The sequence below is a fragment of the Cryptotermes secundus genome, unplaced genomic scaffold (genome assembly GCF_002891405.2).
Source record: "Cryptotermes secundus unplaced genomic scaffold, Csec_1.0 scaffold173, whole genome shotgun sequence".
NCBI lineage: Eukaryota > Metazoa > Arthropoda > Insecta > Blattodea > Kalotermitidae > Cryptotermes > Cryptotermes secundus.
In genome coordinates this window covers 828,157-855,062 of record NW_019736395.1, presented here as the reverse complement: position 1 = coordinate 855,062, position 26,906 = coordinate 828,157, and the positions used below count along the sequence as shown (strand labels likewise).

Here is a 26,906-nt window from a genome sequence, read left to right as displayed (position 1 = left end):
CAGCCTATGTGTAGCGATGGAAGAGACTGGACGCTGCCAGTGGTGAAGGCCCTAACACATGGCTCCTACATACACTGTATCGGCAGCTTAGTTATGTTCCCATTAATGCTATTCTGTGAAACGTCTTTGACGGTGCGTCTTCATCAGACAATGACGTAAAGGTACAGTTGACCCTGAGCTTAACTAATTAAGCACTACGTCATGAAGGCGTATGGAGAAGTGGATGTATAGATCCACATTCTCTTGACTCGGCACTACTTGGAAGCAAGCTTCACGCCCCGGCTGCCGAGCCCCTGGTGCCCATCGGATTAAGAGGCTGGGGTGGACACCAGAGCCGTGAAGAAGGCCAGTGACTCAGATCCTATTTGTAACACACGACGGGAACCGAAATTGCTATCCGGGAGCTCCAGAACACGTACCAGTTTTATCCGCTTAGGCTGCCTTCTCAGGGTATGACATAACCTTCAGAGATGATTCAGACAAACATATGATGCACGTAACTCCCACGGACGGTGAGGGGTTGCTGTACTTAAAGAATACGGAATATGAAGATGGAACAACAGCTTCCGTCAGGACGCAAGTCCTGCCACGTCTGCTCCCTCACAGCGATACCTTCTCGTGTGCTGCCTCAAAAACGAACATCTTTCTGACTCGTGCCAAACTCTCTGCAATGCTGGCCTACCTCACAGGGGTTCTCGAACCACCCTCCCCCTAACTGCGCCGGTCAGTGAAAAGTGCAGTTCTGCACACTGCTGCAGGTTCCTACTACAACAAAAGGGTTCTCAATCCACATATTTTGCCTCAGGGGATGCTCATGTTCTGGATAATAATTCTCAAACGACATCTTCAAGTGAGCTCCAATAATGTCTGAAAATGAAATCTGTGAATAGAAATCATCTGCTTCCACAATGTAATCTTAGTACGACTGACACATTTCATTGTTTCCTTCTGCAATCATAACCATCACTATTTGTTGCATCACAAACACCCTCGATACGAGATTTCTTAACACCAAAATTATACAGAGTCTCGTTGTCTCTTATTCGTATTAAAATTTAAATCTGTAGGCCTATAACTTTTAAAAAATCACGGCCCTCAGGTTTCGAAACAAGCACTTACACACTGCAATGCGAACTTGCGAAGAAACAGTATTCAGTTTTATTATATTTGGGAACCGGATATAGACTGCCATGATTATCAATTTCAGTGGAAAATTATTCTTTATACTTCCTTGCTTATTGGCCACTGACATTTGCAACACGGAAGTTGTTTCACTCAGTTTTGAAAACAGAGGATACGCTGTCCATTGTTGTAATCGGCTTGAGGGAAATTTTTGCGACCGGCCATAAACAGCGGTATTCCTTTTCCTGAATGTTGAAAGATTTTGTGTCTGAAAATTCCCGATCATTCATGAATACTTCCATGTTTAAAAACACGCGGCTTGGTCACTGAAATTGCTACACAGATGTTATTTAGGCGTTCTGGGTACAAGCTTTTCGACACACCCACGAATATTATTCTTCTCAGAATATTTCCGCTATAAAATATTTATTCATGAAAAATGCTTAGAAAACTAAAATGACAAATTTCAGGAGAACTTCTCGCGGCCCGGTATAATCGATGCCAGGGCCCGGTACGGGGCCGCGGGCCAGCGGTTGAGAAACATTGCTCTAGTCTTCGCGTGTATTACACAGTCTCACAGTTGTCCACTCCCAAAGCTCATGCGATATCAGGGTCAGCTGTCTGCAATCAGGTAAAAGGCAGAAGTCGATGTCATCTTCAGCAATGCAAATTTCCACCGACGACGAAGCAATAGGCAAACCCTTCTAACGCCACTGGAGAGTAATTCATGTGCATTCATTTAAAGGTGTTTTGTAAAACCTGGGTTACTTTGCATCGCCAAGTATCACGAAACTATCACCCGTCTGCACAGTCGGGAATCTATTCGACAAAACAAACGACCAATCTTTGTGAATTTTCTAATGTCTCATTTACGATCGCAATAAAAATATTGTTAGTGGGCCGATACCACGAACAAGTGAACTTTTAATGCGCGTAAGATTACGTATATGTTATGACTTCTCACAGTTTAGTTAATTCTTTGGGGATTTAACCTTAGCCACATATCGTTTAAAATTTCAATTTCTGCTCCACAGAGAACACACTGCGTGTCCACTACAAGCACAAAACAAAAACAAAACAAATTCCGTGACCTGTAGTCCACACGCGAACTATACCGACGGCGCGACCGCCGCTTGTTGGCGAAGTTAGTGCAAACTTTTGCGGATAGAGGGTGTCACGTGGCCAGTGCAACGGTTCCCCATGGAAGTTTATCTCGGTTTTCTAGACTGGAGCCGCTGTTTCCTTGAAATAGCTCCTTAATTATCACGAGACTGAGTGGACCCCGTTCCAGACCCACTACTTCTCAGAGAATCTGGTAGCGCCGGGAATCGAAGTCTGACCACTAGAACACAGAGGTTGACTTCCACTACAAACACATGTTTAAATTTGTTCATTCAGACAGACAGCTACTGTTTGCTCTTGGAATCACACGAAACTCGCAAATACAGAGTGTGGGCAAAATGCAGAGACTATAACGTGGTACATATATTATGCACTACGCTCTAAAAGTTTCAGCGACAAACCGGATGTGGTCAGCTCTTCGCTTTATATTTGGGAAGTCTCGGTTTCAAATCTGCGTTCGCATATAGGCTATATTGATTGGGGGTTTTTGTGATTTCCCTGCACCCCCACAAGACAAATTCCATGGCAGCTTAGTCGTTACAGTGACTATGCTACGGGTTGGGCGAGAAACAAACCCATGACCACAATGACTAACATGTCCCGGTTCATTCAAAATAAATAAATAAATAAATAAACTGGATTAGTGAGATCTGTATATCCCCAACTTATAAATGAGATAATCTTCATAGGAATCCATGGCATCTCCTGGTTCTGATCTGCATTACCGTTCTACAAATGTGAGACAGATGCACTTCTCTGCCGCGTTACGAGTGCCCTGCCAGATGGGCGCTATTCTGTTGCTACGCGCTTCGAAACGCATGCGCGCAGGAACTGTGAAGGGGAAAGACTACCTGTACAGTTAGACAATAACAACAATATAAACGCACTGTCAAAACTTTCTCTGACATCATCTATGGTTTTATTCAGCAGGCCGGTCCCTGGCACAGAGGTGCCCTTGGATTTTTCGTCAGCCGAGTCTGTTAACTGTCGACCTCTCCAGATGCAGAGTCCGTTGCACTTCCGCTGTCCTAGGCGTCTTCGGGGTCCTCGTTCTATTCATATGTTCACGATTATATTTTCATATTCTTCTTCCATTAACCCATCTCTACGCGCGTACTGTTCTGTTCGACTGCCCTCTCATGAATACAAGCATCTGTCCGTCTTCGTGTGCTTCCATCGAAACCTTCCTGCGCCAATTCTTCGAGAGGTGTCAAATAATTAGGAGAAATATTTCTCAGCCACATTTTGTTTTTAGTAAATTTCATCAGTTCTACAGGATTAAGTCGCAGTGGCACGGAGGAAGCTGCAACACAGCAGAATCGTCCCCCCCACCACCACCACATTTCGTGCGCAGTGTGAACAGGTAGTGGGCCGAACCTTCTCACGGTAGTTTAAAGGACTTCATTTCTGTTCAATCCAGATGGACGGCAGTTTCACTGTTTGGAGACACAGCACAGTACCCGCAGTGGAAAGTCCGACTTCTTGTGCTGTGTGATACGGCACATCATCAATTACAACTATACTACACCAAACAAACAAACAAAAACTCCGTGGCCTGTAGTCCGCAGGCGAACTATACCGACTGAACGACCACCGCTTGTCGGCGAAGTTAGTGCCAACTTTAGCGGACAGAGGATGTCACTTGGTCAGCGCGATGGATCCCCACGGCCGTTAATCTCGGTTTTCTAGACCGGAGCCGCTATTTCCTTGAAATAACTCCTCAATTATCTTCACGAGGCTGAGTGAACCACGTTCCAAACCCACTACTTCTCAGAAAATCAGATACAGCTGGAAACGGAACCCGGGACCTCTGGAGCCAGGAACTCTGACCACCAGACCACAGAGGCGGTCATTAGAACTATACTACAAAGTGCGATACTAAGAACAACTATTTTCTCCAACCACTTATTGCACTTGATAACTTCATGGCAGTCTTTAAACTTCGGTTCTAAATGATTAACCTTTTCTCCTCCTTTACCTACGGCCCCCCCTCTCCTGTTCACCGCAAACATCTAGAACTACGTCACGCTGCCTACGCTTCTCTCGCTGCGTAATGAGCGTGAACGCCAAAACTCCTCTGTGTACATGACTGACTGCTTCGGCCTTTTCTTTTTCATTATTTCTTAGAGTTCAAGCATGTCACGCTGCGAGCAACGAATTCAAAATCTGTTGTCATTACATTTCTTTAACCCGAACCTTATCACACTCAATATGTTTTGAGAAGTTTCGTTTCCTCTCTGAAATGGAACTTGTTGGCACAAAGTGCGAATTTCTTTGTCTAACTTAAAGCATTCTGAACATTTTGTATGCATAAAAAATGCTGAAACCATCTGATGAATTTTTGTTTTCTTTGTGAAACTTCGAATTTTGGGTGAGTTCAAATTCTTCCCACTTTTTCTGTACGTCTGTCTCGCCGTCCTCCCACTTTTGCTAGCTGCGTTGCTGCCCTTGCAACTGTTTTTTCTGCAGAAACAAGAAGTCCGTTCTTCTTCAATGAAGAACTGAAGTGCGTAATAAATTAGCCTTTTTCTCGTGACTACGATACTCCTTGCTTTTTTTCCCCCGTGGAGTCTTCATACTCTTAGGTATTTCTTTTCATACTTCATAAGACATTTAATTTGTTTCCATGTTCAAGAACGCCACACACAAACCCCGCTTTGTATATACTACAAACTATCACGTGCATAAGTGACTACAGACGGGGTTTGAATTGGTAATTAGATTTACCGAACACTTACCGATCGTAACTACAAGTAATCATAGCGCTATCCCTAATTCACACACTCTGCAGTTCACTACAGCGCACACTAAGTCTTCTGAGTCTGCTGTGTCTTCACCAGTCGTTGTCTGGCAAAGGATTCCAAAGCCATAGCTACCTCAGCTTCCGTGTTCACGTCCTTACTGGCCGACAACTGCCACAACTATCTCACTGCTCAAGCTGACTTAACTCCCAAGCTGGAGGCCAAAGTCAAAGTTACTTTACGACTGGAGATTTACCGCCAATCAGTTCGTCTTGATGTCAAGCCCCTTGAGAGCCACGATCAGAGACTTTTTTCCTTCCAACTGAACTCTTGCAGTAATAGCCCTTATGTAAAATCTTCTGTAACGAGATGGGTTTGTCTCTTATGAATATGCCTGGCATTTCGGCAAGTGTACATTTCGCACATATAGCATGTTATTTGAAATTCTTCCTTTTGCACTACACACAAGTCCTCTGTGAGTACATGCTTTACAGAGCAAATCATGCCTATCTTGCGTATCTTAACCTACAACGGTGGCTTAGTCACCTGAACGATCGTAAACTTGACCACCGCCAAATTTAAGCCACTTATATTTTCTGTGTCTGGCTTCACCCTTGTTCTTCAGCGCGAACATGTTCATTCTCATGATCTGCTGTAGGTCATATCACATCACCCTCCTACTATCCCCATTGCCGTCTCAAGACTCTCTCTCTCTCATGGCAGCCGGCCCTCGTTATATACCCCAAGCAACGACCGCACAGAGAACACCACTTCCTACAACTTTTCCACTTTTGCGTGTCTTCTGCGGCCATTACCTAGCAAGAGACGTTGTTTACAGAGCGATTACTTAGTAACGGCTGTTGTATAGCTGCTTATTTCGCGGTCGTTGAGAGGCAACGGATCTACACGCCACAATAATATTACAAGGTCTTGGGAAGGGCACTTGTTCACGTCACTAAACTTTGCCATGCAGCCAGTTCACTCACACTGAACCTGTTCATGGGACCTCGTCTGATGATCACTGAGCTGTTGGCATTAACACGTACTCTTTTATGAGGGGAACTGATAACCTTACTCCAGACACGTCGTCCTGTCTTATCTAGGCCAATGTTAGAAGCAGCCGGTTACATGCATTAGTTTATCTCGCTGCTGCGGAGAACTACCTGGCATTTCAGCCACAGGCAGTCATATTTCCGTTGACGAAGAAACAGGCTGAGAGCGCAAATGGCCCGAAAGAGAGAGATCCGAGCCAACGTGTCGCCATCCGGGGTATGAGCAATGCTCACTTGCCTGGGTCTTCACAGGCCCTGCTCAAGCCATGGTTGATGTCCACGCACGAAACTAATGTAGCAAGCTGTCGGCCTGGTATGCCCACCCAATTTCTGCCTCCCCCCCCCACACCATCCATGGGAGGGCGCGCCATAGCTCAAGCGGTTAGTCGCTGGCTTCCCACCGCGGCGGCCCGGGTTCGATCCTGGGTCTGGTCAGGTGGGATTTGTGGTGGACAAAGTGGCGCTGGAGCAGGTTTTCTCAGAGTACTTCGGTTTTCCCTGCCAATCTGCATTCCACCCATTGCTCCACAATCACCCTCACCTATCATCTGGGGTTGGTAAAATATGCCAAGAAGGGCCGCAGTACATGGGACTTAGTCCCACACCACTAGCAATAAAAATAAAATCACCCATGGGCTCATTGCTGTTTTCGTTCTCCTTCAAGCGACCTCATTTGCTGCAGGATATGTTTACTGCAATATGATACCGCTAGGTGAACGCGGAGTCACAAACGAACCGATTGCTTTATCGGCAAAGCATCCATCTGAATTAATTGATTAATTGCGATGCTACGAATATTCACAGATACTTAACATAACCACGGGTTCCACTGGAAAACGCATTAGATCCCCGACACAGACAGCAAGATGGAAGCTGCCAAGGTCACAGTGTTTTTCTTCGCTGCATGTTAATTAGTCGTAGAAGGACACATGGAAACATTCTTAGGTATTATTTTAATAAACGATTTCTTATTTTATGTTCCTAGCCTTACCTTCTCGCTCCATGCAACAACGGTTCAGGTACTGTTGGACTGATATAGTTAACGTTTCGAAAGCAGCAGTGAAGTTGCCGCCACGTTAACACTGAAGTTACATGAAACTGCGCCACCAGCCTGCACAGACTGTCATATTTCGTACTGAATAACAGCAGCTGTTTATATTTACACTACGGCCTCAAGGTCATACTAACATTTCATTATAATCCACAGATTAACGAGTTACGTCCCAGTATACGCTATGGACGCGAAATGGTGTAATATTTTCTACCATTACATGTGCTTCTCATCTTGCAACAGACTATACTCGGGCGCCGGAGGGGGGAGGGGGTGCCCCATGCATGTGGAAAACTGAAACACTTTGGAATTATTTTTCTATCCGGATTTTTTTTTTTTTTTGTTCAGTGGCTCTTCCAGCCCATTCAGGGCCTTAGCCTCTTTTTCATTTCCTTAATAATTTTTCACGGTCGTTAGGACTCCTACGACGGGGGATCAGCTCGTCGCACGGTCTCTACCTAAACACAGAATAAACGCATACACACAACAAATATCCATGCCCTGAGTGGGATTCGAACCTTCGATCTCAGCGTGAGAGCGAGCGAAGACCGTTCGTGCCTTAGCCCACGCGGCCACTGTGACCGGTCATTTTATCCGGAATAATTCAGGGAATTATGTACAAAAAGTCTTAACAGCTTAAAAGGATGATTTTAAGAAAATTTACCAGTTCCTCTTTCCTGGAAAACAATCCTGGGAAAGCCCATGCTTCTTTCTGCCTTAATGATCTCTTATGGGAAACATCCACCACAACGTTATACGAGCACTGTCCACTATATGAAATAGTTCTGATACACACGACGTTTCGGTTGTCATCTTTATTCCCGTCTTCAGGTGGCTTGGCCCCATTACAGCGATACGAATACAAAACTCAACAAACCCCACGCGTCTGCTCGTCCACGACAAGTGAAAAATCTTTCGGTCAGCTCCTTCATATCTACTCTGTGTCATGGTAGTCTCTACTATAATGAACAGTTCCGTTCCTCGGGAGTTCATAAAGCAAACTTTCGTCATGCGAATCGCCATTTTCCACAGACGCACTGTTACATATATAGTAGCGAGTTAGGTTCCCGAACGGGCAATAAATGAACAGATCGGAGACTAATGCTATAAAAGTCCCAACACAATTGTAAAAGTTCTTACAAGCAGCAGAACCGTACACAATGTGAACACGAGGACACGACCCATATTGGACTGGGCGACGCTGCGTTCTTCCTTTTTTCGGTTAGCACATATTCACTTTTGTTCGGAAAGGATTTCGAATGGAGTTAATGTTCGGATGACAAGAGGTGTATGGTATGCGCCGCAGAAACTTCGTCTCAGTGAGGTTTCGTAGTGCTGATCCTCGTAGCGCGAGGATTGTCTGCATTTTTATACACATTACATAATACAAGGGACAGACCACTGCGTGTCCTGTAGGCTCACTTCACGTCCAGCATGTGTCTTGAAACGTTGATGAGTCCTAAGCCACTCATGAAACTCCCAGCATCTTATGGAATACAGAAAAGCGCCTGCCACGGGTCCCCATCGTGAGCCAGATGAATCCAGTCCGTACCCTCCTTCCTTATGTCTGGCATGGTAACGAGGCTAGACCAGAGCGGTTATAGTGCTACGATCATGGCGACGTCTGGCGAGCAGAGTTTGTGTCTGACTGGTAAACTGGACCAACAGCTGTAGATCCCTATATTCTTACTTTCCATGCTGCAAACAGTGGCAACAGTTTCCATCGCCTGGTGACCGTGCTTTACGTATGCTACTTGTCCAGTATTTAAAAAATCCTGAGTTCAATCCCAAAACCACCCTCTTGTATTCAACAGGTCCCAGGTTCGGTCCCAACTGTCATCACAAATATCAAAATAAAAAAGGAACAACGAATCTCGTTATTGTTTAACGATGCTGACAGTCTCCAGATTATATAACGCCGAATGACTGGATTCAGGAAGGGACTTCGAAGGATGCTATCGTGATCTAGTCGAGCTACTGCCCGGACAGTTGCTTATAGGGACTGTGGAAAACCACGAAAATTCTCAAGTCATAATATCCTGTGCTAATATTAACATGACCGCAACATGCGAAACTCAAAGCAGCTTTCTAAAGAATACAGGCTAATGTTAACATGACCGCAACATGCGGAACTCCAAGCAGCTTTCTAAAAAATACAGCCCAATATTAACATGACCGCAACATGCGAAACTCAAAGCAGCTTTCTAAAGAATACAGCCCAATGTTAACATGACCGCAACATGCGAAACTCAAAGCAGCTTTCTAAAGAATACAGCCCAATGTTAACATGACCGCAACATGCGAAACTCAAAGCAGCTTTCTAAAGAATACAGCCCAATGTTAACATGACCGCAACATGCGAAACTCAAAGCAGCTTTCTAAAGAATACAGCCCAATGTTAACATGACCGCAACATGCGAAACTCCAAGCAGCTTTCTAAAGAATACATGCTAATGTTAACATGACCGCAACATGCGGAACTCCAAGCAGCTTTCTAAAGAATACAGGCCAATGTTAACATGACCGCAACAAGCGAACTCCAAGCAGAACACATGCTAATGTTAACATGACAGGAACATGCAGACTATCGGTCCGAACACATCACAGACGCCATACCAACAAAAGCATTAAGAAGAAAAGGCTCCAGTTGATGGCAACAACAAGAACTGCGAGCGGCCAATACAATACGTTGTCGCAACAGGGAGAGATCACGGCACCAAAGCTATACAGAGCCACTATTCTTGGAACATGAGTCTCGTAATTGATGACACATGTGGCTCATGCATGTGGGGCACCACCTCATTTTCTCCACTGTCAGGCAGCACCTGAACCATTGGATAGCACGTGGAGGCCAAGTCCACTGTTCTCCTCACCTTCATCCTCTGGGTTCTTGGCTGTGGAGCACCACAATGGGTTGTCAAAAAAGGGTGAGTTCACAGCAACAAAAGAGTTTGCCAGCGGCCGATTATGCTGTCACAAAGTAGCAAATTAACAGGAACAACAGCGACTGTCAGCGGCCGATTATGTTGTCACAAAATGGTCAATTTACAGCAAAAGAAAAAGAGTTTGCCAGCGGCCGATTATGCTGTCACAGAGTAGCAAATTTACAGCAACAAGAGAGACTGCCAGCGGCCGATACAATACACTGTCACCAATCCAACACGAGCTTCGTGTCAGTGTCTGCAAGATAATGAAATAACGGCATGCCTAATCACCACAGCCGAATGTCGAGGCCACTGCTCCCTTACTTAGCGGCTGCGCTGGGTAATGCACTGTCAGCGTACTTACTGATTACTGTTTGATTTTAATCCTGTCACACCATGAACGCAACCCGTGCGGTTCAGGAGAAAGAAAGCAGATGATTAGAAGGGAAGAATGAAAAGGCTGAGGTAAAGAAGATAAAATCGGTGGAAAGGCATTTCACATACTTTCTTATAAGCGATTTACCTTGAGAACACGACCTTGTATACTAAATGGACTGTTGCACAGTAAACCATTGTTAACTGCTGAATACCGAACAACAATGAAGGAAGTCCGAGCCATTTCGTGCTTGTTCCTCCAATCCCCGTAATGCTCACGGAGCATTATTTCGGGGGCTGGTTTCTACATTTTTTTAATCTCTCTGGCTGGGGTGAGACTGAATCCACTTGGTGCGTCGGCCACTAACTGGCCTATTGCACCAGCCCAGGCCAATAGATGATGTGTGTGTCTTGGCGACCATTTATTCTTGGAGGTGGAATTCATCGGGAATCACCTATGATGGATAAACTTAAAAATGCCTAATACGAATGAAACTAGTCCAATCTTTCGGTCGTTAGCGAGGCATAGGCACAGAGAGTAGTTGCAAAAACCGTTATTTCGTATGGGGGAGGGGGGCTGAAAATCGTCAAATTCTCGAAATCAATTTTTGTTCCGTCATCAAGAGTTTCTCACGGACACTACGCATATGAGAAAGTGAAATGACAAGAAAAATAAGAAAAGGAATATAAGAAATAAGAAGAGAAGGTACGGAAGAACTGGGGAATAGCTGGATGATGATGATGATGATGATGATGATGAATAAAGAAAGAATATGAGGAGGGGGCGAAGAGGGGGAGAGAGAATAAAGGCAGGAAGATGAGAAAAATATACGAATGAAGGGAATGAAATACGGAAAAGGCCAAATAAGGAGATGAAGATGCAAATAATGAAGCGGGAGGGAAAGCCTTGGTCTGAAGGGGGGTAACAGATGTAGCGAAGACTGGGTAGGAAGGGGGGGGGTGTCCACCTCGCTCCTATTACTGAACCAGTCCGAATTAAACTGCCTTCGTCACAAACACACAGTCCCTTGCATCAGACCCGTACCCGATTGTGAATCGAACCTCTATCATGCAATTCACGGTCAGCTTTCTTATCAACTGAGCTACCTAGACTTCCACGCATGCTGTCAAAGGCAGAACGAACCAGTTCGTGCATCAAGGTAAGCAAGACTTCATATCAAAATCAGGCTTTATATTTGTTTTCAAAGGAGCCCTTGACGCTACACCTCAACTCCCAGCCATATGACGCAAACAGAAGGCTCAGCACCAAGATAACATTCACATTGAAAAGCAATAATATTAATTTGCATTCCTCATTTAATTGCGTAGTGGGTCTGTAACGGCGTCCACTCAGCCTCGTGAGGATAATTGAGGAGTTACTTGAATGGAAATGAGCGGCTCCCGTCTAGAACAAACACGAAATTAACGGCCGGTTTCTTGGTCATTGTCAAGAACTTATGTAAACATTAGGTAATTTAATTCAAACCCAATAATCCTAGAATACATATGCTCAGAATAAAAGAATCATCTTCAATTACATATTGATAAACGCACATGTCAATTAAGGCAGCTGATGAAGAACAAAAAGAATTTTATAACGCATTAGAGGATGTATATGACAGAAGCCCTAAAAATGATGTGAAGATAGTTTCAGGAGAGATGAATGCGCAGATCGGGTAGGAACATAAGTGTGAGCCTACAACTGAGAGACAGATATTAATAGTAGATACTAGACATTGCTCTGATTTCATGATGCTAACGTAGTTTCGGATGACTAATTCGTAGGAGCCAAACTTAGAGCACGCATTTCATATTCCCAAAAATTGAAAGCAATCAAAAGGAAACAGTAGTGTACATCCCAACTGGGTAATGAGGAGGAAATGAAGTTATACACTTCTAGGTAAAGCTATCGCTGTAACAGGTCGTGGAGGCCAGGCACATTGGGTTGTGAGATGTTGAGGCTCCCACATTATCTAGACAATCAGCTCACAGATGGCGGTGAGGTTATCAGCCTTACGCGCCGGCAGACCTTTACCCCCAGGAATATTCCTGGTACTCATTTCTGTTAGAGGCTGAGTCGACCCCTGGGCCAAAGTGCGGCTGGAAGGATTACGTCAATTGAAAACATCCACCTCATCGGGACTCGAGTCAGCGACCTTCCGGCTTGTAGCATAGTGCCTCATATACTTCTAGGATTAAAGAGTATTTGTCTCAGCATCCTTATGGAGAAGGAACCACAGTAGATAAGGAACGGGAAGTCTGCAAAGATATAATTCAGAGAGCAGCTGAGGGAATGATTGGAAAGGAAATCCCAACAAGCAGACATCCATGGTATGATCCTGAGGGTGCAAAAATAACAGCCGAAAAATGAGGCGTATCGACAGACGCAACGGAAACACAGAGTTCGTAATGCAGTCCTGAAATACCAAGAGATGAGGAGGGAAAAGAAGATCCACCGTAGGAAGAAACGGGAAGGGAAAAGAATCGACTGGAAGAGTTGGTGTACCTGCATTCTCCTAGTGGAACAAGAACATTTTATCAAAAGTTAAACCAGCCGAGGAAAGAATTTAAGCCAAGTGAGCCATTATGTAAAGATAAGATGGAGATATTGTATCTGATCCACAAGACATATTGGCGTGATCTAATGGATATTCTGACGATCTTTTGAATATAAACATAAGCATAGAAAGGATAAATAGAGGACCAAGGCATCCAACAATTAAACCTCAATAACAAAGAGCACCTAGAAGTTCCTACCTATCAAGAAATAATTAGATCTATCCAAAAAACTAAAAAATAATAAGGCATCAGGAACTGATGGCATTCCGGCAGAATTGCTGAAATGTGGTGGTATAGAACTAACAAAAAGGATACTCCAAATTATACAAAGAATCTCCATTGAAGAGAAGATGCCCGAAGAATGGAATCAAGGAATATTGTGTCCAATCATCAAAAAAGGGGGCCCCTTAATCTTTACTAATTACAGAGACATATCTCTTCTTAATATAGCATACAAAATCCTATCTTATATTTTATATAATCGGCTTCTTGATAACACAGAGCAAATATTGGGCGAATACCAGTGTTGGTTCCGCCCGGGTATGAATGTATAAGGGATGGGCCTTCTGGGCCCTTGCACCGCGATCTACAGTGGTCTACTGTGCTTTTCCGTCCAGGAAAATCAACAATAAATCGGAAATTTAATTTAAGTCAGATAATAGAGAAAACAGTTGAATTTCAAATAGTCATACATCATCTATTCATAGATTTCAAAGCAGCATATGATGGTATAGCCGGTCACGGTAGCCGAGAGGTCTAAGGCATGCACTGTCTTCGCTCGCTCGGAAACCGGGATCGTGGGTTCGGCTGTTTCCTGTGAGGTACGAACTGAATTCTTATATATTATTCTTATACACTGCCGGTCACGGTAGCCGCGCGGTCTAAGGCATGCACTGTCTTCGCTCGCTCGGAAGCCGGGATCGTGGGTTCGAATCCCACTCAGGGCATGGATGTTGGTGTGCGTTTTTCTGTGTTTGTGTACAGGTAGAGACCTTGCGATGAGCTGATCATCCGCCCAAGGAGTCCTACCGTATGTCTAAGATCTAGAAAAACCAAAGTGAACGGAGAAGTTCATGGAGGTAGGCCTAGACCCACTGGGGCTGTAGTGCCAGGGAAAAAAAATATGATGGTATGAATCGTAAAAGATTATAGCGTACGATGGAGGAATTTGGGATCCCAAGGAAGCTCATAAAACGGGTTCAAATGACAGTGAAGAAAGTTGAATGCTCAGTTAGAATACAATCTTATCTGTGGGAGTCAATAAATGTTAAATTTGGACTGAGACAATGTGATGCTCTAGCACATCTCCTGTTCAATACTGCCCTTGAAAAAGTAGTCCATGAATCAAATACACAGACTAGAGGGCCTATATTCTCAAAAACTACCCAGATATTGACCCGCGCAGATGATATTGACATCATGTCTCGCACTATGACAGATCAAAGAAAACTTTACACCCTCGAAAAGTCAGCAGGCAAAATGGGACTGGTGATTAACCAAGAGAAGACAATATGTATATGTAGAGTGGAAGGAAAGAAAACTCCCTCGAATCATTGTCTCTGGGCGAATATGTCTTCCGTAAAGTTTATAACTTCAGGTATCTGGGTTCTAACATCAACAGAGAAAACAATATATTGGTGGAAATGAAAACACGTTTAACTATGGCTAACAGAAGCTATTACGGACTTATGAAACATTTGAAATCTAAGAACCTCCCTAGAAATATGAAAGTAACAATACATAAAAACTTAATAAGGCCAGTACTGGCATCTGGAGCAGAGGCTTGGGTCCTTACTAAACAGGACGAAATACAATTAGGGTGCTTCGAAAGGAAAATATTAGGTAAAATTTATGGACCCTCGCATTTTCGAGGAGAGTGGCGAAGAAGAACCCATTCTGAACTTTATGAGTCACATCATGATGATGACATGGTTAAATCTGTGAAATTATGCAGGCTGCAATGGACCGGCCATGTGATGCGTAAGAGTGAAAATGACCCTGCGAATAAAGTGCTGATGCTGGAACCAGGAGGCAGGTGACCCAGAGAAAGACCCAAATTAAGATGGGAGGAGCAAATTGAAGAGGAAACTGCAAGAGTAGGGTGTAGGGGGCTGGAAGGTGATTGCCACTCCTGAAGAAGGCTAAGGCCCTCCCAAGGGCCAGGAAGAGGAGGAGGAAACCCTCATATGGCAAACACTGTCTTACAAGGAAGAAGCGTGATCATGGATGGAACTGCGCGTCTAGTTCTGATATTGTATCACGAATATCGCAAATCGCGGGTTCTCTTTCCAAGGCCACTTTGGGAACAGAACATAGACGCCTTCCGGCTGCTTCCAGTAAGACTGTTTCAACTATACAACCGTGCATAAAAAGTAGTCCTTACTTTCTAGATTAATGTGTAGAAAGTGTGCATAAATCCAGACTGCCTGACGCTGCAATGAAAGGACCGAACAATCACTAATATTCACGAACGAGAGCTATGAATTTACGCTATTCTGATTACCAGATTGTCATTAAAAAAAAGTCTTCACAGCAGATCTTAAACGATCGAAGTCCTTTGTTTCCACTGTGTGTATGCTGATAATGCCATGTGAAGCTCAGTCAATCTTCCATTGCGCAATGTGAAAGCAGTGCAACAACTCCGAAACAAGCACCAGTAACCTACAACGGTTTTCTATCTATGGCTTTTCAGTCCTTGTGGATCATGCCCGCTTTTTCAGTTTCTTAATATATACACAGTCGGTAGGACTGCTTGTGCGGGGGATCAGCCCGTCGCAAGGCCACTGCCCACATAGAATAAACGCAACCAGACATCCATGGCTCGAGTGGGATTCGAATCCACGATCCCAGTGTTCGAATGGATGAGGACGGTTCATGTCTCAGACCGGGCGGCCACTGTGAACGGAGTAACGTTTTCTGCTAACTGAAACTGTCATTTTAATGGAAACATATAAGGAAGTGATTGGCCATGATACGGCCATGCTGGGCCCAGATAATGTATGGTGCTCTGTGGTGCATGCCGCATGATTCGTCATACCGACAGGGTTATAAAATAAACACAGACGTATATATATATATANTATACACGGTGCCAAATCCCAGAAGACTGCTTTCTTCATATATATAATTACTTAAAACGCCACTAAGAAAATTTTACCAAAATAATGCACACTTCTGTGCGTTCTCACCTGTACATCAAGGCTGCTAAGTACATCTGCACTGAAATGGTCGACACAATTACTCCTTTATCATGAATCTGCGTTCGTATTGCAACGCGCAAAATCATTACCGGACATTTCTCTTATTACTTAGGCCTGTGCTCGTAAGTTTCTCCAGACTAGCAATGCTGCTACACGCAGTCCCCGGTCTCACGAATAGTTACGTTCTTGGAGAGAGTTCGTAAAGCTACATTTCGTAATGATCACAGCCGCAATGCCATAATTGGCGATTATGTTCCCGAGCGGCAAACGTGGTCAAAAAGTCGGTAACATTAATTTTATTTCCAGTGCCACGGGCTTCCTGGAGTGTGTGCTGGTTATCACCGTCACTATCTGGAGAACTTTCCCAGTATCAGGCATGGTTAATACGGTAGAAACCACTGATAAAAAAAAATCGTATACGATGTGCGAAGCAGAGCACAGCGTAAAGCGAACTGACTGGACAGAGTTACGTTCGTATTTTTCTGTTTTTGTTCGCACGTCTTTGCTTTTGTTCGGAAAGGATTTGGGATAAGCGTGTCTGCGCTCACATGAGAAGTCTAGCCGTGGGTATGAGCTTCATTATAAACGTTCGTGTAAGTGAAATATCTCCGCAAAGTGGGGACTGTTTGTGAAGCAGGGTGAACTGCAGTCAAAGCGCAGTCGAAATATGTACAGCTTTATAAGATGGCCGCACTGTACAGTCTGTACTCGTACAATGACCTAGCTCCACTCATTGTAATGTCCTATTTGGGCAGCCGAAAAAAGAAACAGTGGGATGTGACGCCGTGCAGTCTGTTATAAGTTTTGCGATAACGTAATGCTTTCATCTTCAGGATCGAGCAGTACGCTGCTTGCTCCCTCGGCTAAGCGTCCTATCCTGAAGACAGAGGCAGTATGATCCTCCGAAACGTCGGTAAACTACTACCAGACTCATAGCGTCACATTCCACGAGACAGAACTCTTCGCAGCCATCGCCGTAAGAGCATGAAATATCACACACAAGAACAGGACCGCAGGTTAGTACGTTGATATCGTTATGCATTACAAATTTTAAAACCAATCTCGTAAGTCTGCGCATATGTATTCATACTACGCACCTCCCGACAGCCAATGCACCGTCATAGGTCAATGTACACCAACATCCAAACTTAATGTATTCATGGGGAAAGCTGAAGAGTCCAAGCGGAGGTCAACGTGACCTCTCTATTTATCAGAACAAACAGCAACACTAGAGTCCCAATAACATTCTCAGCTGCATGCTTAGCCTCCTGTGTGGGGGATCCTCAGTTCGATTTCCTGCCGGTGGGACATGCATTTCCACTAAAGTTTTCGTGGATTTATCTGTGTCCTCAATTACTAAATATTTTAAAACTTTAAAGCACGAATTTAATCCGAAAGAAAAATCAGTTCATACCGAACAGAAATCGGACAGCGCTTCCGTTATAAGGGCAAACCGATGATTGATGTATATGGAAGTAACAACTGTTTGATCTGAGAATCGTAAGAAACACACTTCGTGGGCGAAATGCAATTTCTTAATCCTAAGACAGGTGTTTCATACAGCAACCACTGCGCTTAAAATATTTAGGTTAACTGATCATGATCTTGCATGATCATATGCTTGCTACCATTCAGTCCAGAACCTTTTGTCTTCTCGTCTGTTGTCCAAAAACATAAAAATTAGAATATACAAAAGTATAATTTTGCCTGTGGTTCTGTACGGGTGTGAAACTTGGTCTCTGACATTACGGGAGGAACATAGACTGAGGGTGTTTGAGAACAGGGTGAGGAGAATATTTGGACCGAAGAGAGATGAAGTGACAGGAGATTGGAGAAAACTGCATAATGAGGAGCTTCATAACTTGTATGTACTCTTCTCCAAATATAATTAGAATGATCACGTCAAGGAGGATGAGGTGGGCGTCATGTAGCACGAATGGGGGAGACGAGGAATGCGTATAGGATATTGGTGGGAAACCAAGAAGGAAAGAGACCACAGGGAAGACCAAGGCGTAGGTGGGTGGACAATATTAGAATGGATCTTAGAGAGATAGCATGGGATGGTATGGATTGGATAGATCTGGCTCAGGATAGGGACCAGCGGAGGGCTCTTGTGAACACGGTAATGAACCTTCGGGTTCCATAAAATGATGGGAAATTCTTGAGTAGCGGCTCCTTCAGAAGGGCTCAGCTCCATGAGTGAGTGAGTAAGTAAGTAAGTAACTGATCATGATCACCATACCGATCGACTTATATAATGACAATACACGACATATCCTTGATCTATTCAAAATTGATCACTCATTCATTAGAACTGTTATACTCAAATGTTTATCGTACATGTTTGCAGATAAAAGTGAAATGTAAAGCGGAGATCCAAAGCAACAACAGGAAGTGTACACAGACCTGCATGTATTCCCACGGAGGCGGCCCGGGTTCGAGATCGGGTCTGGTCAAGTAGGATTTGTGGTGGACAAAGTGGCGCTGGTGCAGGTTTTCCCCCCAAGTACTTCGGTTTTCCCTGCCAATCTTCATTCCACCAAATTCTCCATCATCATAATCACCCGGGGCAGGTACAATAGGACAATCAGTGGCCGATGTGCCGAGTGGACGGAACCAGATGGACTCCAAACCCCCCAACTAAGATAATATATATATATATATATATATACACCTGCACGTAACACATACGTTGGAGAGTTTCATGGAGGTAGGCCTAGGCCCAAATTGGGGCTGTAGCGCCACAGGAAAAAAAAAGCACATACATACGTATGTGTTTCGAAGACAAGCTGAAGCTAATTTGGTAACAAACGGTTTCTGAGATGTTTACAGTCTCACAAGAATATATTCTCTGCCTCTTACATTACCCAAGGATTCATTAAGTCATTCACTAATTGTTTGTGTGCCTTGGTGTTAACTTTTAGTGCCTGCTTATAGTCCTATTTGTTTGCTCTTCTGACTTGTTTCCCCCTGTTGTGTTCTGTTTGTTTGTTCATATTTCTGCTTATTCATTTTAGATTAAATGGATTGATTTCAACAGACAGTCAAGGCAAAAATTGCAGTTCGCAAAACAACACAAGATGGCAACCCATTCACTGACCTGCTGCTCCCTGCTGTAAATCATATGAATCTAGTCCATACCACTCATTTCCTTTAAGAACCATTTTTATTTACATCCAGATAAACTAAGTTGTTTCTTATTAAGAAAAAGTTAAGCTATCCCTCTAATAGGCCGTGGAGGCTCATACGGTTGTGATACGTCGAGGCTCCCAGATTTTCTAGACAATCGGCTAACAGATGGCGGTCAGATTGTCAGCCTTACGCGCCGGCCGTCCTTTACCCCCAGGAGGATTCCTGATACTCATTCCTGTTAGAAGCTGAGTCGAGCCCAGCCACATGGACATATTGCGGCTCGAAGGATTGGGTGAATTGAAAAAAAAAAATTACCTCGTCGGGAATGGAACTCGCGGCCTTCCGGCTTGTAGCATAGTGCCTCAACCAACTATGCTATTGCGTGCCTCAGTATACAGATGTGTTATGTAATATGTAAACTTCACGGTGAGAACCTTGAATCTCAAATACGTACTATACATTACTCACGGCTGTCAATCATATTTCTGTGGCGTAAGTTTTGAAACTTCTATGGCGACTGTGCACTCACGCCTTCTCGGGAGATTGTCGGGGTGATGATGGAGTTAGTACCCGACGTTTCTGAAGCTGCCGACGTATGTCACTAAGAGCTGATGTGAGCACACTAGGCTTCTCAGTGATATAAACACAACTAAAGTCTTGTCACTCTTCACGACAACTGTGGTGACGGAGAGGGACGCGGTGGATAACTCCACATTCGCACGGCTAATAGCTCGAATATCCGGAAATAAGTACTACATGTACTACAGTAGTAGCTGCAGTAGTAGTCTAGTAGTAGCAGTATGGTGTATGGTGCAAAGAACTTATTTTTCCAGTATTAATTTAAAGAAAGAAATAAAAACGAAACCGTACATGTGACGATTTACAAAATGTTGGTTGCCATTTTGGTGAATTCCAACATCGTCTGGAATGCGACAATGTGTAGACGAACCCTGAATACGGCAGCATTATTCTCCTTCGAAACTTCTATAAATTTGTACCAGACTAAACGACATTAAATTGCAGAATATACTCTTCAATTCATGTAGTGTTCCCATTGCTATCGGAATGTTACCTGTCTTGTATCGAGTTTGTCCAGATCCACGAAGGCTACGTAATCAATAATTACATATGTCTATTAAATTCTTATGTTATACACCAGCTTGACGTCAGATATATATTATGCCTGTTTCATAACACAGCGAACATATGTTCAGGACCTCCCCCCCACATGTCAGTCCGAACCGGTTTCTACCAGGCTGGTTACAAAACGGTGTAGTTCACTGGGGAAAGGTTTGCATTTAGTATACGATAGCCCGTGGCCAGCCGCGGATTTCAGGTGCCAATGGATAAATAATCTGTACACTAACTAGGGTACGAAGCGGCCTCCGTAGTCTAGAGATAACGTCCCGCCTCATGACTCGTGGTACGCGGGTTCAAACCCGGCGGAGGTCGTGGAATTTTTAAGGACGGAAAAATTCAGGGAACAAGTCCTCCGGGAGGGACTTTAAGCTGTGTGTCCCGTGTCGTAACTTTACGGCACGTAAAAGAACCTCATATCTCCAAAGGAGGTCACTGAGCTAAATTCAAGGACATTTCTCGCCCAACAGTATTCTCTAACGCCTCTGATAGAGGGGGGGAAGCATTACAGATACCGCCAAGCCAGTAGAGGCCGAACTCGCTGGCTCGAAGGGACTGATGGTACGCACCAATATCGGTAGGGTATAGAGACTGATAGAATATCATAGAGGGAAGCACAATAGACCAATACTGGTCTCAGTGCATGGGGAAAAACACCTCCAATAATTAACTAACTAACTAGGCTACATGCTAGACGAGTTCGATTCTCGGTAGGGGCAAGAGATGTGTTTCTCACCTTCAGATCGGTTCTCCTACCCAATGGGTACTGGGGACGCTTTCTCCGGGAGGGGGGGAGGAAGCGGCAGGGGTGTGAAGCTGATCGCTCGCATCAATTTGCTGCAGAGGCTATGGACGCGTACAGCTATACACATCCACTGCCCCATACGACTTGATGGCGCACAGACCAGTTACGTACAGGGCCAATTTTACCTTTATTCTGTGGACTTCTACTTACTCCCCATTCTGTTATGTATCGGAGACTTCTACTCGGCACTTACATAACCGGGAGGCCGCGCCATAGCTCAAGCGGTTAGTCGCTGGCTTCCCACCGCGGAGGCCCGGGTTCGATCCCGGGGGTCTGGTCAAGTTGGATTTGTGGTGGACAAAGTGGCGGTGGGGTGGTTTTCTCCGAGTACTTCGGTTTCCCCTGCCAATCTTCATTCCACCAAATTCTCCATCATCATGACCGCCCGGGGCAGGTACTATAGGCCAATCAGTGGCTGCAGTGCCGAGTGGACCCAGTTGGACTCCACCCCCCACTAGCCATATAAAAAAAAAAGACAACCGGGAAAACCACGGATGCTATGGGCAGGACTGCAATTTCGCATTCGCCTTTCTGTGAAGGGGTGTAACAATCAACTCCACCGAGTCGAGTCCTTCCCGAAAAGCCACTGAATAAGGCTCTACTGTCACATCGCTACTGCATAGCTAACAATATTACGCGCTAAACAGGGAACGCAACGCTCCCAAAATAGTGACCACGAAGTATGCAGAGTTCTGCCTTCTTGTTTGTAACGTCGTGTAGTTCGGAGAGAACCTGACGTTTTGGAGGAACATACCGTTTCCATCTTCATGGTCGCAGACACAGGCAGCAAGCTGAGCGGTCTCTATCCAAACTACACGGCGTCAAAAGACCGTACTCTTCATATTTAAAGTCGCTTGAATCTAACATATTAGGGGTACTGCCCTCTGGGATGTGGCGCCGTGTAATCCATCGGACGTTTACCGACGTTTCGGAGAATGAAATACCTCCATATTCAGGGTTGAAGAATAAGCCAAGTACGTGTAAATACCCAGATGAAACAGGTAGCTGGCAGAACGCTCCAATGGTTACAACTTGACCCTAAAGATAGAGACATATTTCCTTCGAAACGTGGGTACTAAAACTTGCTTACATTCTGGCCTGTGATGTATATACTCGTATCTGGCCGGCTGCCCAAACTCTCGGCATCAAACACCCTTAGTCCTGCCGATCGCGGTTGATAGCCACGACCTGCGGACTAGTGTATTGGTACCGTTAAGCCTGGTTGATCTGTTAGTTTATTTAACAACGCTGTCACCAATTCAGGACTATACAACGTCGAGTGGTATGAGGACACTAAAGAATGGATCAGAAACGAAATGAAATGAAGCGTTATTTTATCTCAGCATTTGCCTGGTGGGAATGAGTAAATCCATGACAAACATCAATCATTATAACTTCCATTCTGGACAAGACTCGAACCGAACGCACTCCATGTGTTAAAAATAAATCGCGGTTGATCTATAGTCACCGCTGAGAGAATCTAAAATCTGAGGCCAAGAAATCTCTTTTCTAAAGAGACCACAAAAAGCATGTACAGCGCCAATTAGCGTTCAACAAACACCGATGCGCTATAAGCCTGTCCAAGAGGCGCACCGCGGGCAACGGGCAATTCTATCCAGCAGGGACCGTTATGTTTCGTCGTGTTCAGATAGCGACGCGAGTTGTGCGTCGCTATGTCCCAGAATAGCAAGTCTATTAGCAAAGTTTAGAATCCTTTGTCTCCTGTATAATGAGAAGATTAAAATACACAGAACTATAACTCTACCCGTTGTTTTACATGAGAGCGAAACTTGTTTGAGAAGTGACAGCCTGGAGAAAAATGCGTTCGTGAGTAGAAGGAAGAGAAAGATAGGAAAGGATGCATATCATCAGATTCTACTATTCGTCAAATATTATTAGCATATTATTCAAAAGGTTGACATGGTCAGGTCATGCAAAATGCATGGTGAATAAGGTAGGGACAACTTGGAAGATCTAGGCGTCTAAGTTACATGGGATGATAATATTAAAATGGATCTCAAAGAAGTAGGGTGTGAAAGTGGGACCCTTTTTATACGGTCTGAACTCTTGCGAGCTCGGTAAACTTTCTGCGGAAATTCTAGACTAGCTGAGCACCTGTTTTTTTAGTCTCTGCCTATACACACCCTACAATTGTCATCTTATTGGCCGGAACACTCGGCCGACTTTGAAACGTGAATACCATTCAAAAACCGCTGTCCGACTCACAGAATGTTCTCCAAAATCCTCACGAAGCATTTTGAGGATTTACCGAGCGTCACACAAAACTTGACGCAGACACGTTGCTCGATTTTGCCATCCATCGCAGACAAAATGAAACACGAAGTCGATGAAGTACTCATGTAAAAGCAATGCTTGTTCACAGGGCGGTGTCACGTGGCATACTGATGCAGTAGACTTGCGGAAGCGTGACTTTGGCTTCCCCTGTCATCTTCTTTCACCGAGGCAGTTACAACAATAGAGTCAGGGAACTTTCTGATGCCGCATAATACGTACTGCCGAATTTTCTGGCCTGTCCCTTCTCACCAGAACGCGTAGGTGAATTTGGTAGAGTCGACTTGGATCAGTATTTCAGGGTGTGTGTGGGTTATAATGGATCCTTAGTAACAGCGCTTCACGCTCCCTCCCACAACGTAACTGCAGCCAGAGTATGGCTACTTCTTTCCACCGAAAAAAAGCTGTCTCGAGCAGTAACGCTTACGTCTTCTATTTGGGAGGTACGCAATTCGAATCCCAACCAAGACACCGACAGATCATCATGACTGAGGTTTCTCTGTGGTTTACCTAAGGTCCTCGAAGCAAATGCCGGTACAGTAACTCAAAATAGGCCAGAAACTCTGATATGCCCTTCCGAATTCATCACTCATTACTCTCCCTATCATGTGACGGCGCAGTCGGCATAGCGATTGGCTACGGGATGGATGGCCGGGGGGTCGCAGTTCGAATCCCGGTAAGGGTAAGATTTTTCTCCTAAGTCCCCCAGACCGGCTCTGGGGCCCACCCAGCCTCCAGCCAATGGGCACCAGGGATAAAGCAGCCGAGGCGTTTAGCTCACTCACTTCCAACTAGTGCCGAGTTCGAGAATACGTATTTATAAGGGATACACACTTCTTGCCACACATGTTACGTGCAACCCAGACACCAGGCACGACACGGCTAGCGACTCCGTTGCTACGGCGAAATGAAACAAAGATCACATGACACTCGGCCCTTTCACTACACACCTTTCATTTATTCACTGCCAAATGCCATGTGGTGAGGGGCCCCATACACTTTATGGGAGTTTATTCAGCAATTCATATTCCACCAGTTGCCCTAATAAAACTTATACCGGTTACACCCACAGTACGCAACCAAACACATACTTCTCGCCACTGAACACTGTGAAGCCCGTGAAGAAATTGCACAACTTTTTTCAAGGTACCCATAAAATATAATAATCGTACCAACCCGTGGCAGGGACAAGGCGGGCATCTGCCTTCCCCCCCCCCCCACAACCCGGGATTTTGAAAAAAAATAAAATCAAATTGAAAATAAGGTAATTAGCAATTATTAATATAGGTAAAAGTAAAACTATCCCTGTAACAGGCCGTCAAGGCCGATAGGGATGTGAGACGTCGAGGCTTCCCACATTATCTAGACAACTGGCTTACAGATGGCGATGAAGTTGCCAGCCTTACGCGCCTGTCACCATTTACCCCCAGGATGATTCCTGTTTCTCATTTCTGTTAGAGGCCGAGTCCACCCCAGGGCCATAGTGCGGCTGCGAGGATTCGGCAAACTGAAAACAATCCACCTCATTGGGACTCGAACCCGCTAACTTCCGGCTTGTAGCACAGTGCCCCAACAAATATTGATAATTAAATATATTTCGTTTATCATTCTTCATCGGCCAGTCACGGTAGCCGAGCGGTCTAAGGCATGCACTGTCTTCGCTCGCTCGGAAGCCAGGATTGTGGGTTCGAAACCCACTCAGGACATGGATGTTTGCTATGCGTGTGCGCTTGCGACGAGCTGATCACCATCCCAAGGAGTCCTACCAATGTCTAAGATCTAGTAAACCGAAGTGAAAAGGAAAGTTTAATGGAGGTAGACCAAGGCCAAATTGGGGCTATAACGCCAAAAGAAAAAAATATCTTCATCACGGCACAAAATAGGCAGACATGTTACGGCATAGAAATTTTACTGTATCCATGCAGATTAAAACACTGCGCTTTGTGACAGTACAGCGTACACTCTGGTACTGATAACTTTCACTGATAAGGATATGGGGGGACTTTCTGAAGGTCAAGAAAACCAGTTTTTTTTTTTTTATTTAATCAGACAACACTGATAGACGAGAGCAGATTGTTTCGGTTCTGGAGGGGCGCAATGTCTCGACAGTGGGGATTTACAACATGCGTCACACAAATACGAGGAACACCATCTCCGGAAAACTATATGCATCACCCCCGAACACACTGGCAGTGGTAATGAAAATTACTGAACACAAAATGAATTCAGACAATGCATGAGAAGCTTCGAGCTTTTGTGTTGGCGGTTGTGGGTGACTGAATGTGTGTGCAAACGCGCAAGAACTTCAACAAGTGACTTGTATGGGCACGTCCACCTGTACAGATTTGCACCATAAGCTTTACCAGGGCCCCTGAAAGAAAGCCCCGCGGGAGATGAGTAAGATGTCGCTCAATGTTTCCCGGTCTCTGCTTCCTCTTGTATTCCCATCCAGCCCTCTGGCCTATGTCAACCACTCTAATGCGTCTACTGCTAGCGAAAGTTCACCACTTGGCTACTGCTACCAATATCCGCGTAAACAGAATAGGACAAGTGGAGAGGTGGGGAAAGCGTGACATATCATGGGAGATGTGGAGGGGGTAGATCCATGGATTTTGTTCCCGCGGCCATATTATGTCTCAAAACACGGCCATTGACGTACAAGCTCGATCAAGGTTGTAAGTGCAAGGCTGGGAAGTGACGCCGTATTGTCTGGTACATGTTTAACGACGTTTCATCCATTTTCAGACTAGAAGAAGATTGAAATTGGGAGATTTGTGACTAACACAACAATGGCTACCAAAGACACTATCTTCTAGCATGCAACGCTGTGTATTTTGGCAGAAGTTATCACGACGTTTCGGAGTAATGTACTGTCTCCATTTTTAGATCGAAGAAGTAAGCAATGAGAGTAAAGCATGCCTCGGCTTGCTGTTCAATCCTGAAGATGGGGTTCTTCCGAAACGTCGGGGAGAACCATCAGCCGACGTAGCGTTACAGCCCAAATGATAGTGCTCTCCAAGACCGATGATGCTCAGCGCTTTCGGAACTTCACAAGAACGGCAGCTGCGAACATACAAGTACGATGGGCCTGTTCGTCTTGGTCACTCATTTTTTCCTAAGGCAGAATTGTGAAGGACTATACGTATTTTATGGCGCCGCGATAGCGTAGTCGGTATAGTGACTAGCTACTCTTCACTCCTCCATCTCGTTTAGACCGGCTCTGGGGGGTCCAGCCAACCTCCTATACAGTGAGTACCGGGGGTAAAGAGGCCGGGGCGTGAAGGTGACCACTCAACTCCGACTAGTGCCGAGGTCAGGAAAATGTGGATCTATATATCCACTCACCCATACGCCTTCATGGTGTAGTGCTTAAGTACTTAAGCACAGGGGCAGC

At 44.8% G+C, this 26,906-nt stretch overlaps 1 protein-coding gene across 4 annotated transcripts in view; it reads right to left on the bottom strand.

The window, feature by feature from the left end:
- The window catches only part of LOC111869807 (putative GPI-anchored protein pfl2), a 511,967-nt gene that overhangs the window by 67,652 nt on the left and 417,409 nt on the right, over positions 1-26,906 (bottom strand). Inside the window, exon 1 of one of the 4 annotated variants that reach the window (XM_033753562.1) lies at positions 7,029-7,056. The exons of the other annotated variants lie outside the window; for them this stretch is intronic. Coding sequence (XP_033609453.1) covers positions 7,029-7,041 — 13 coding nt within the window. The 5' untranslated portion in view covers positions 7,042-7,056. Of the gene's footprint in view, positions 1-7,028; positions 7,057-26,906 lie in introns of those variants that run through there. 4 annotated transcript variants of the gene reach the window in all.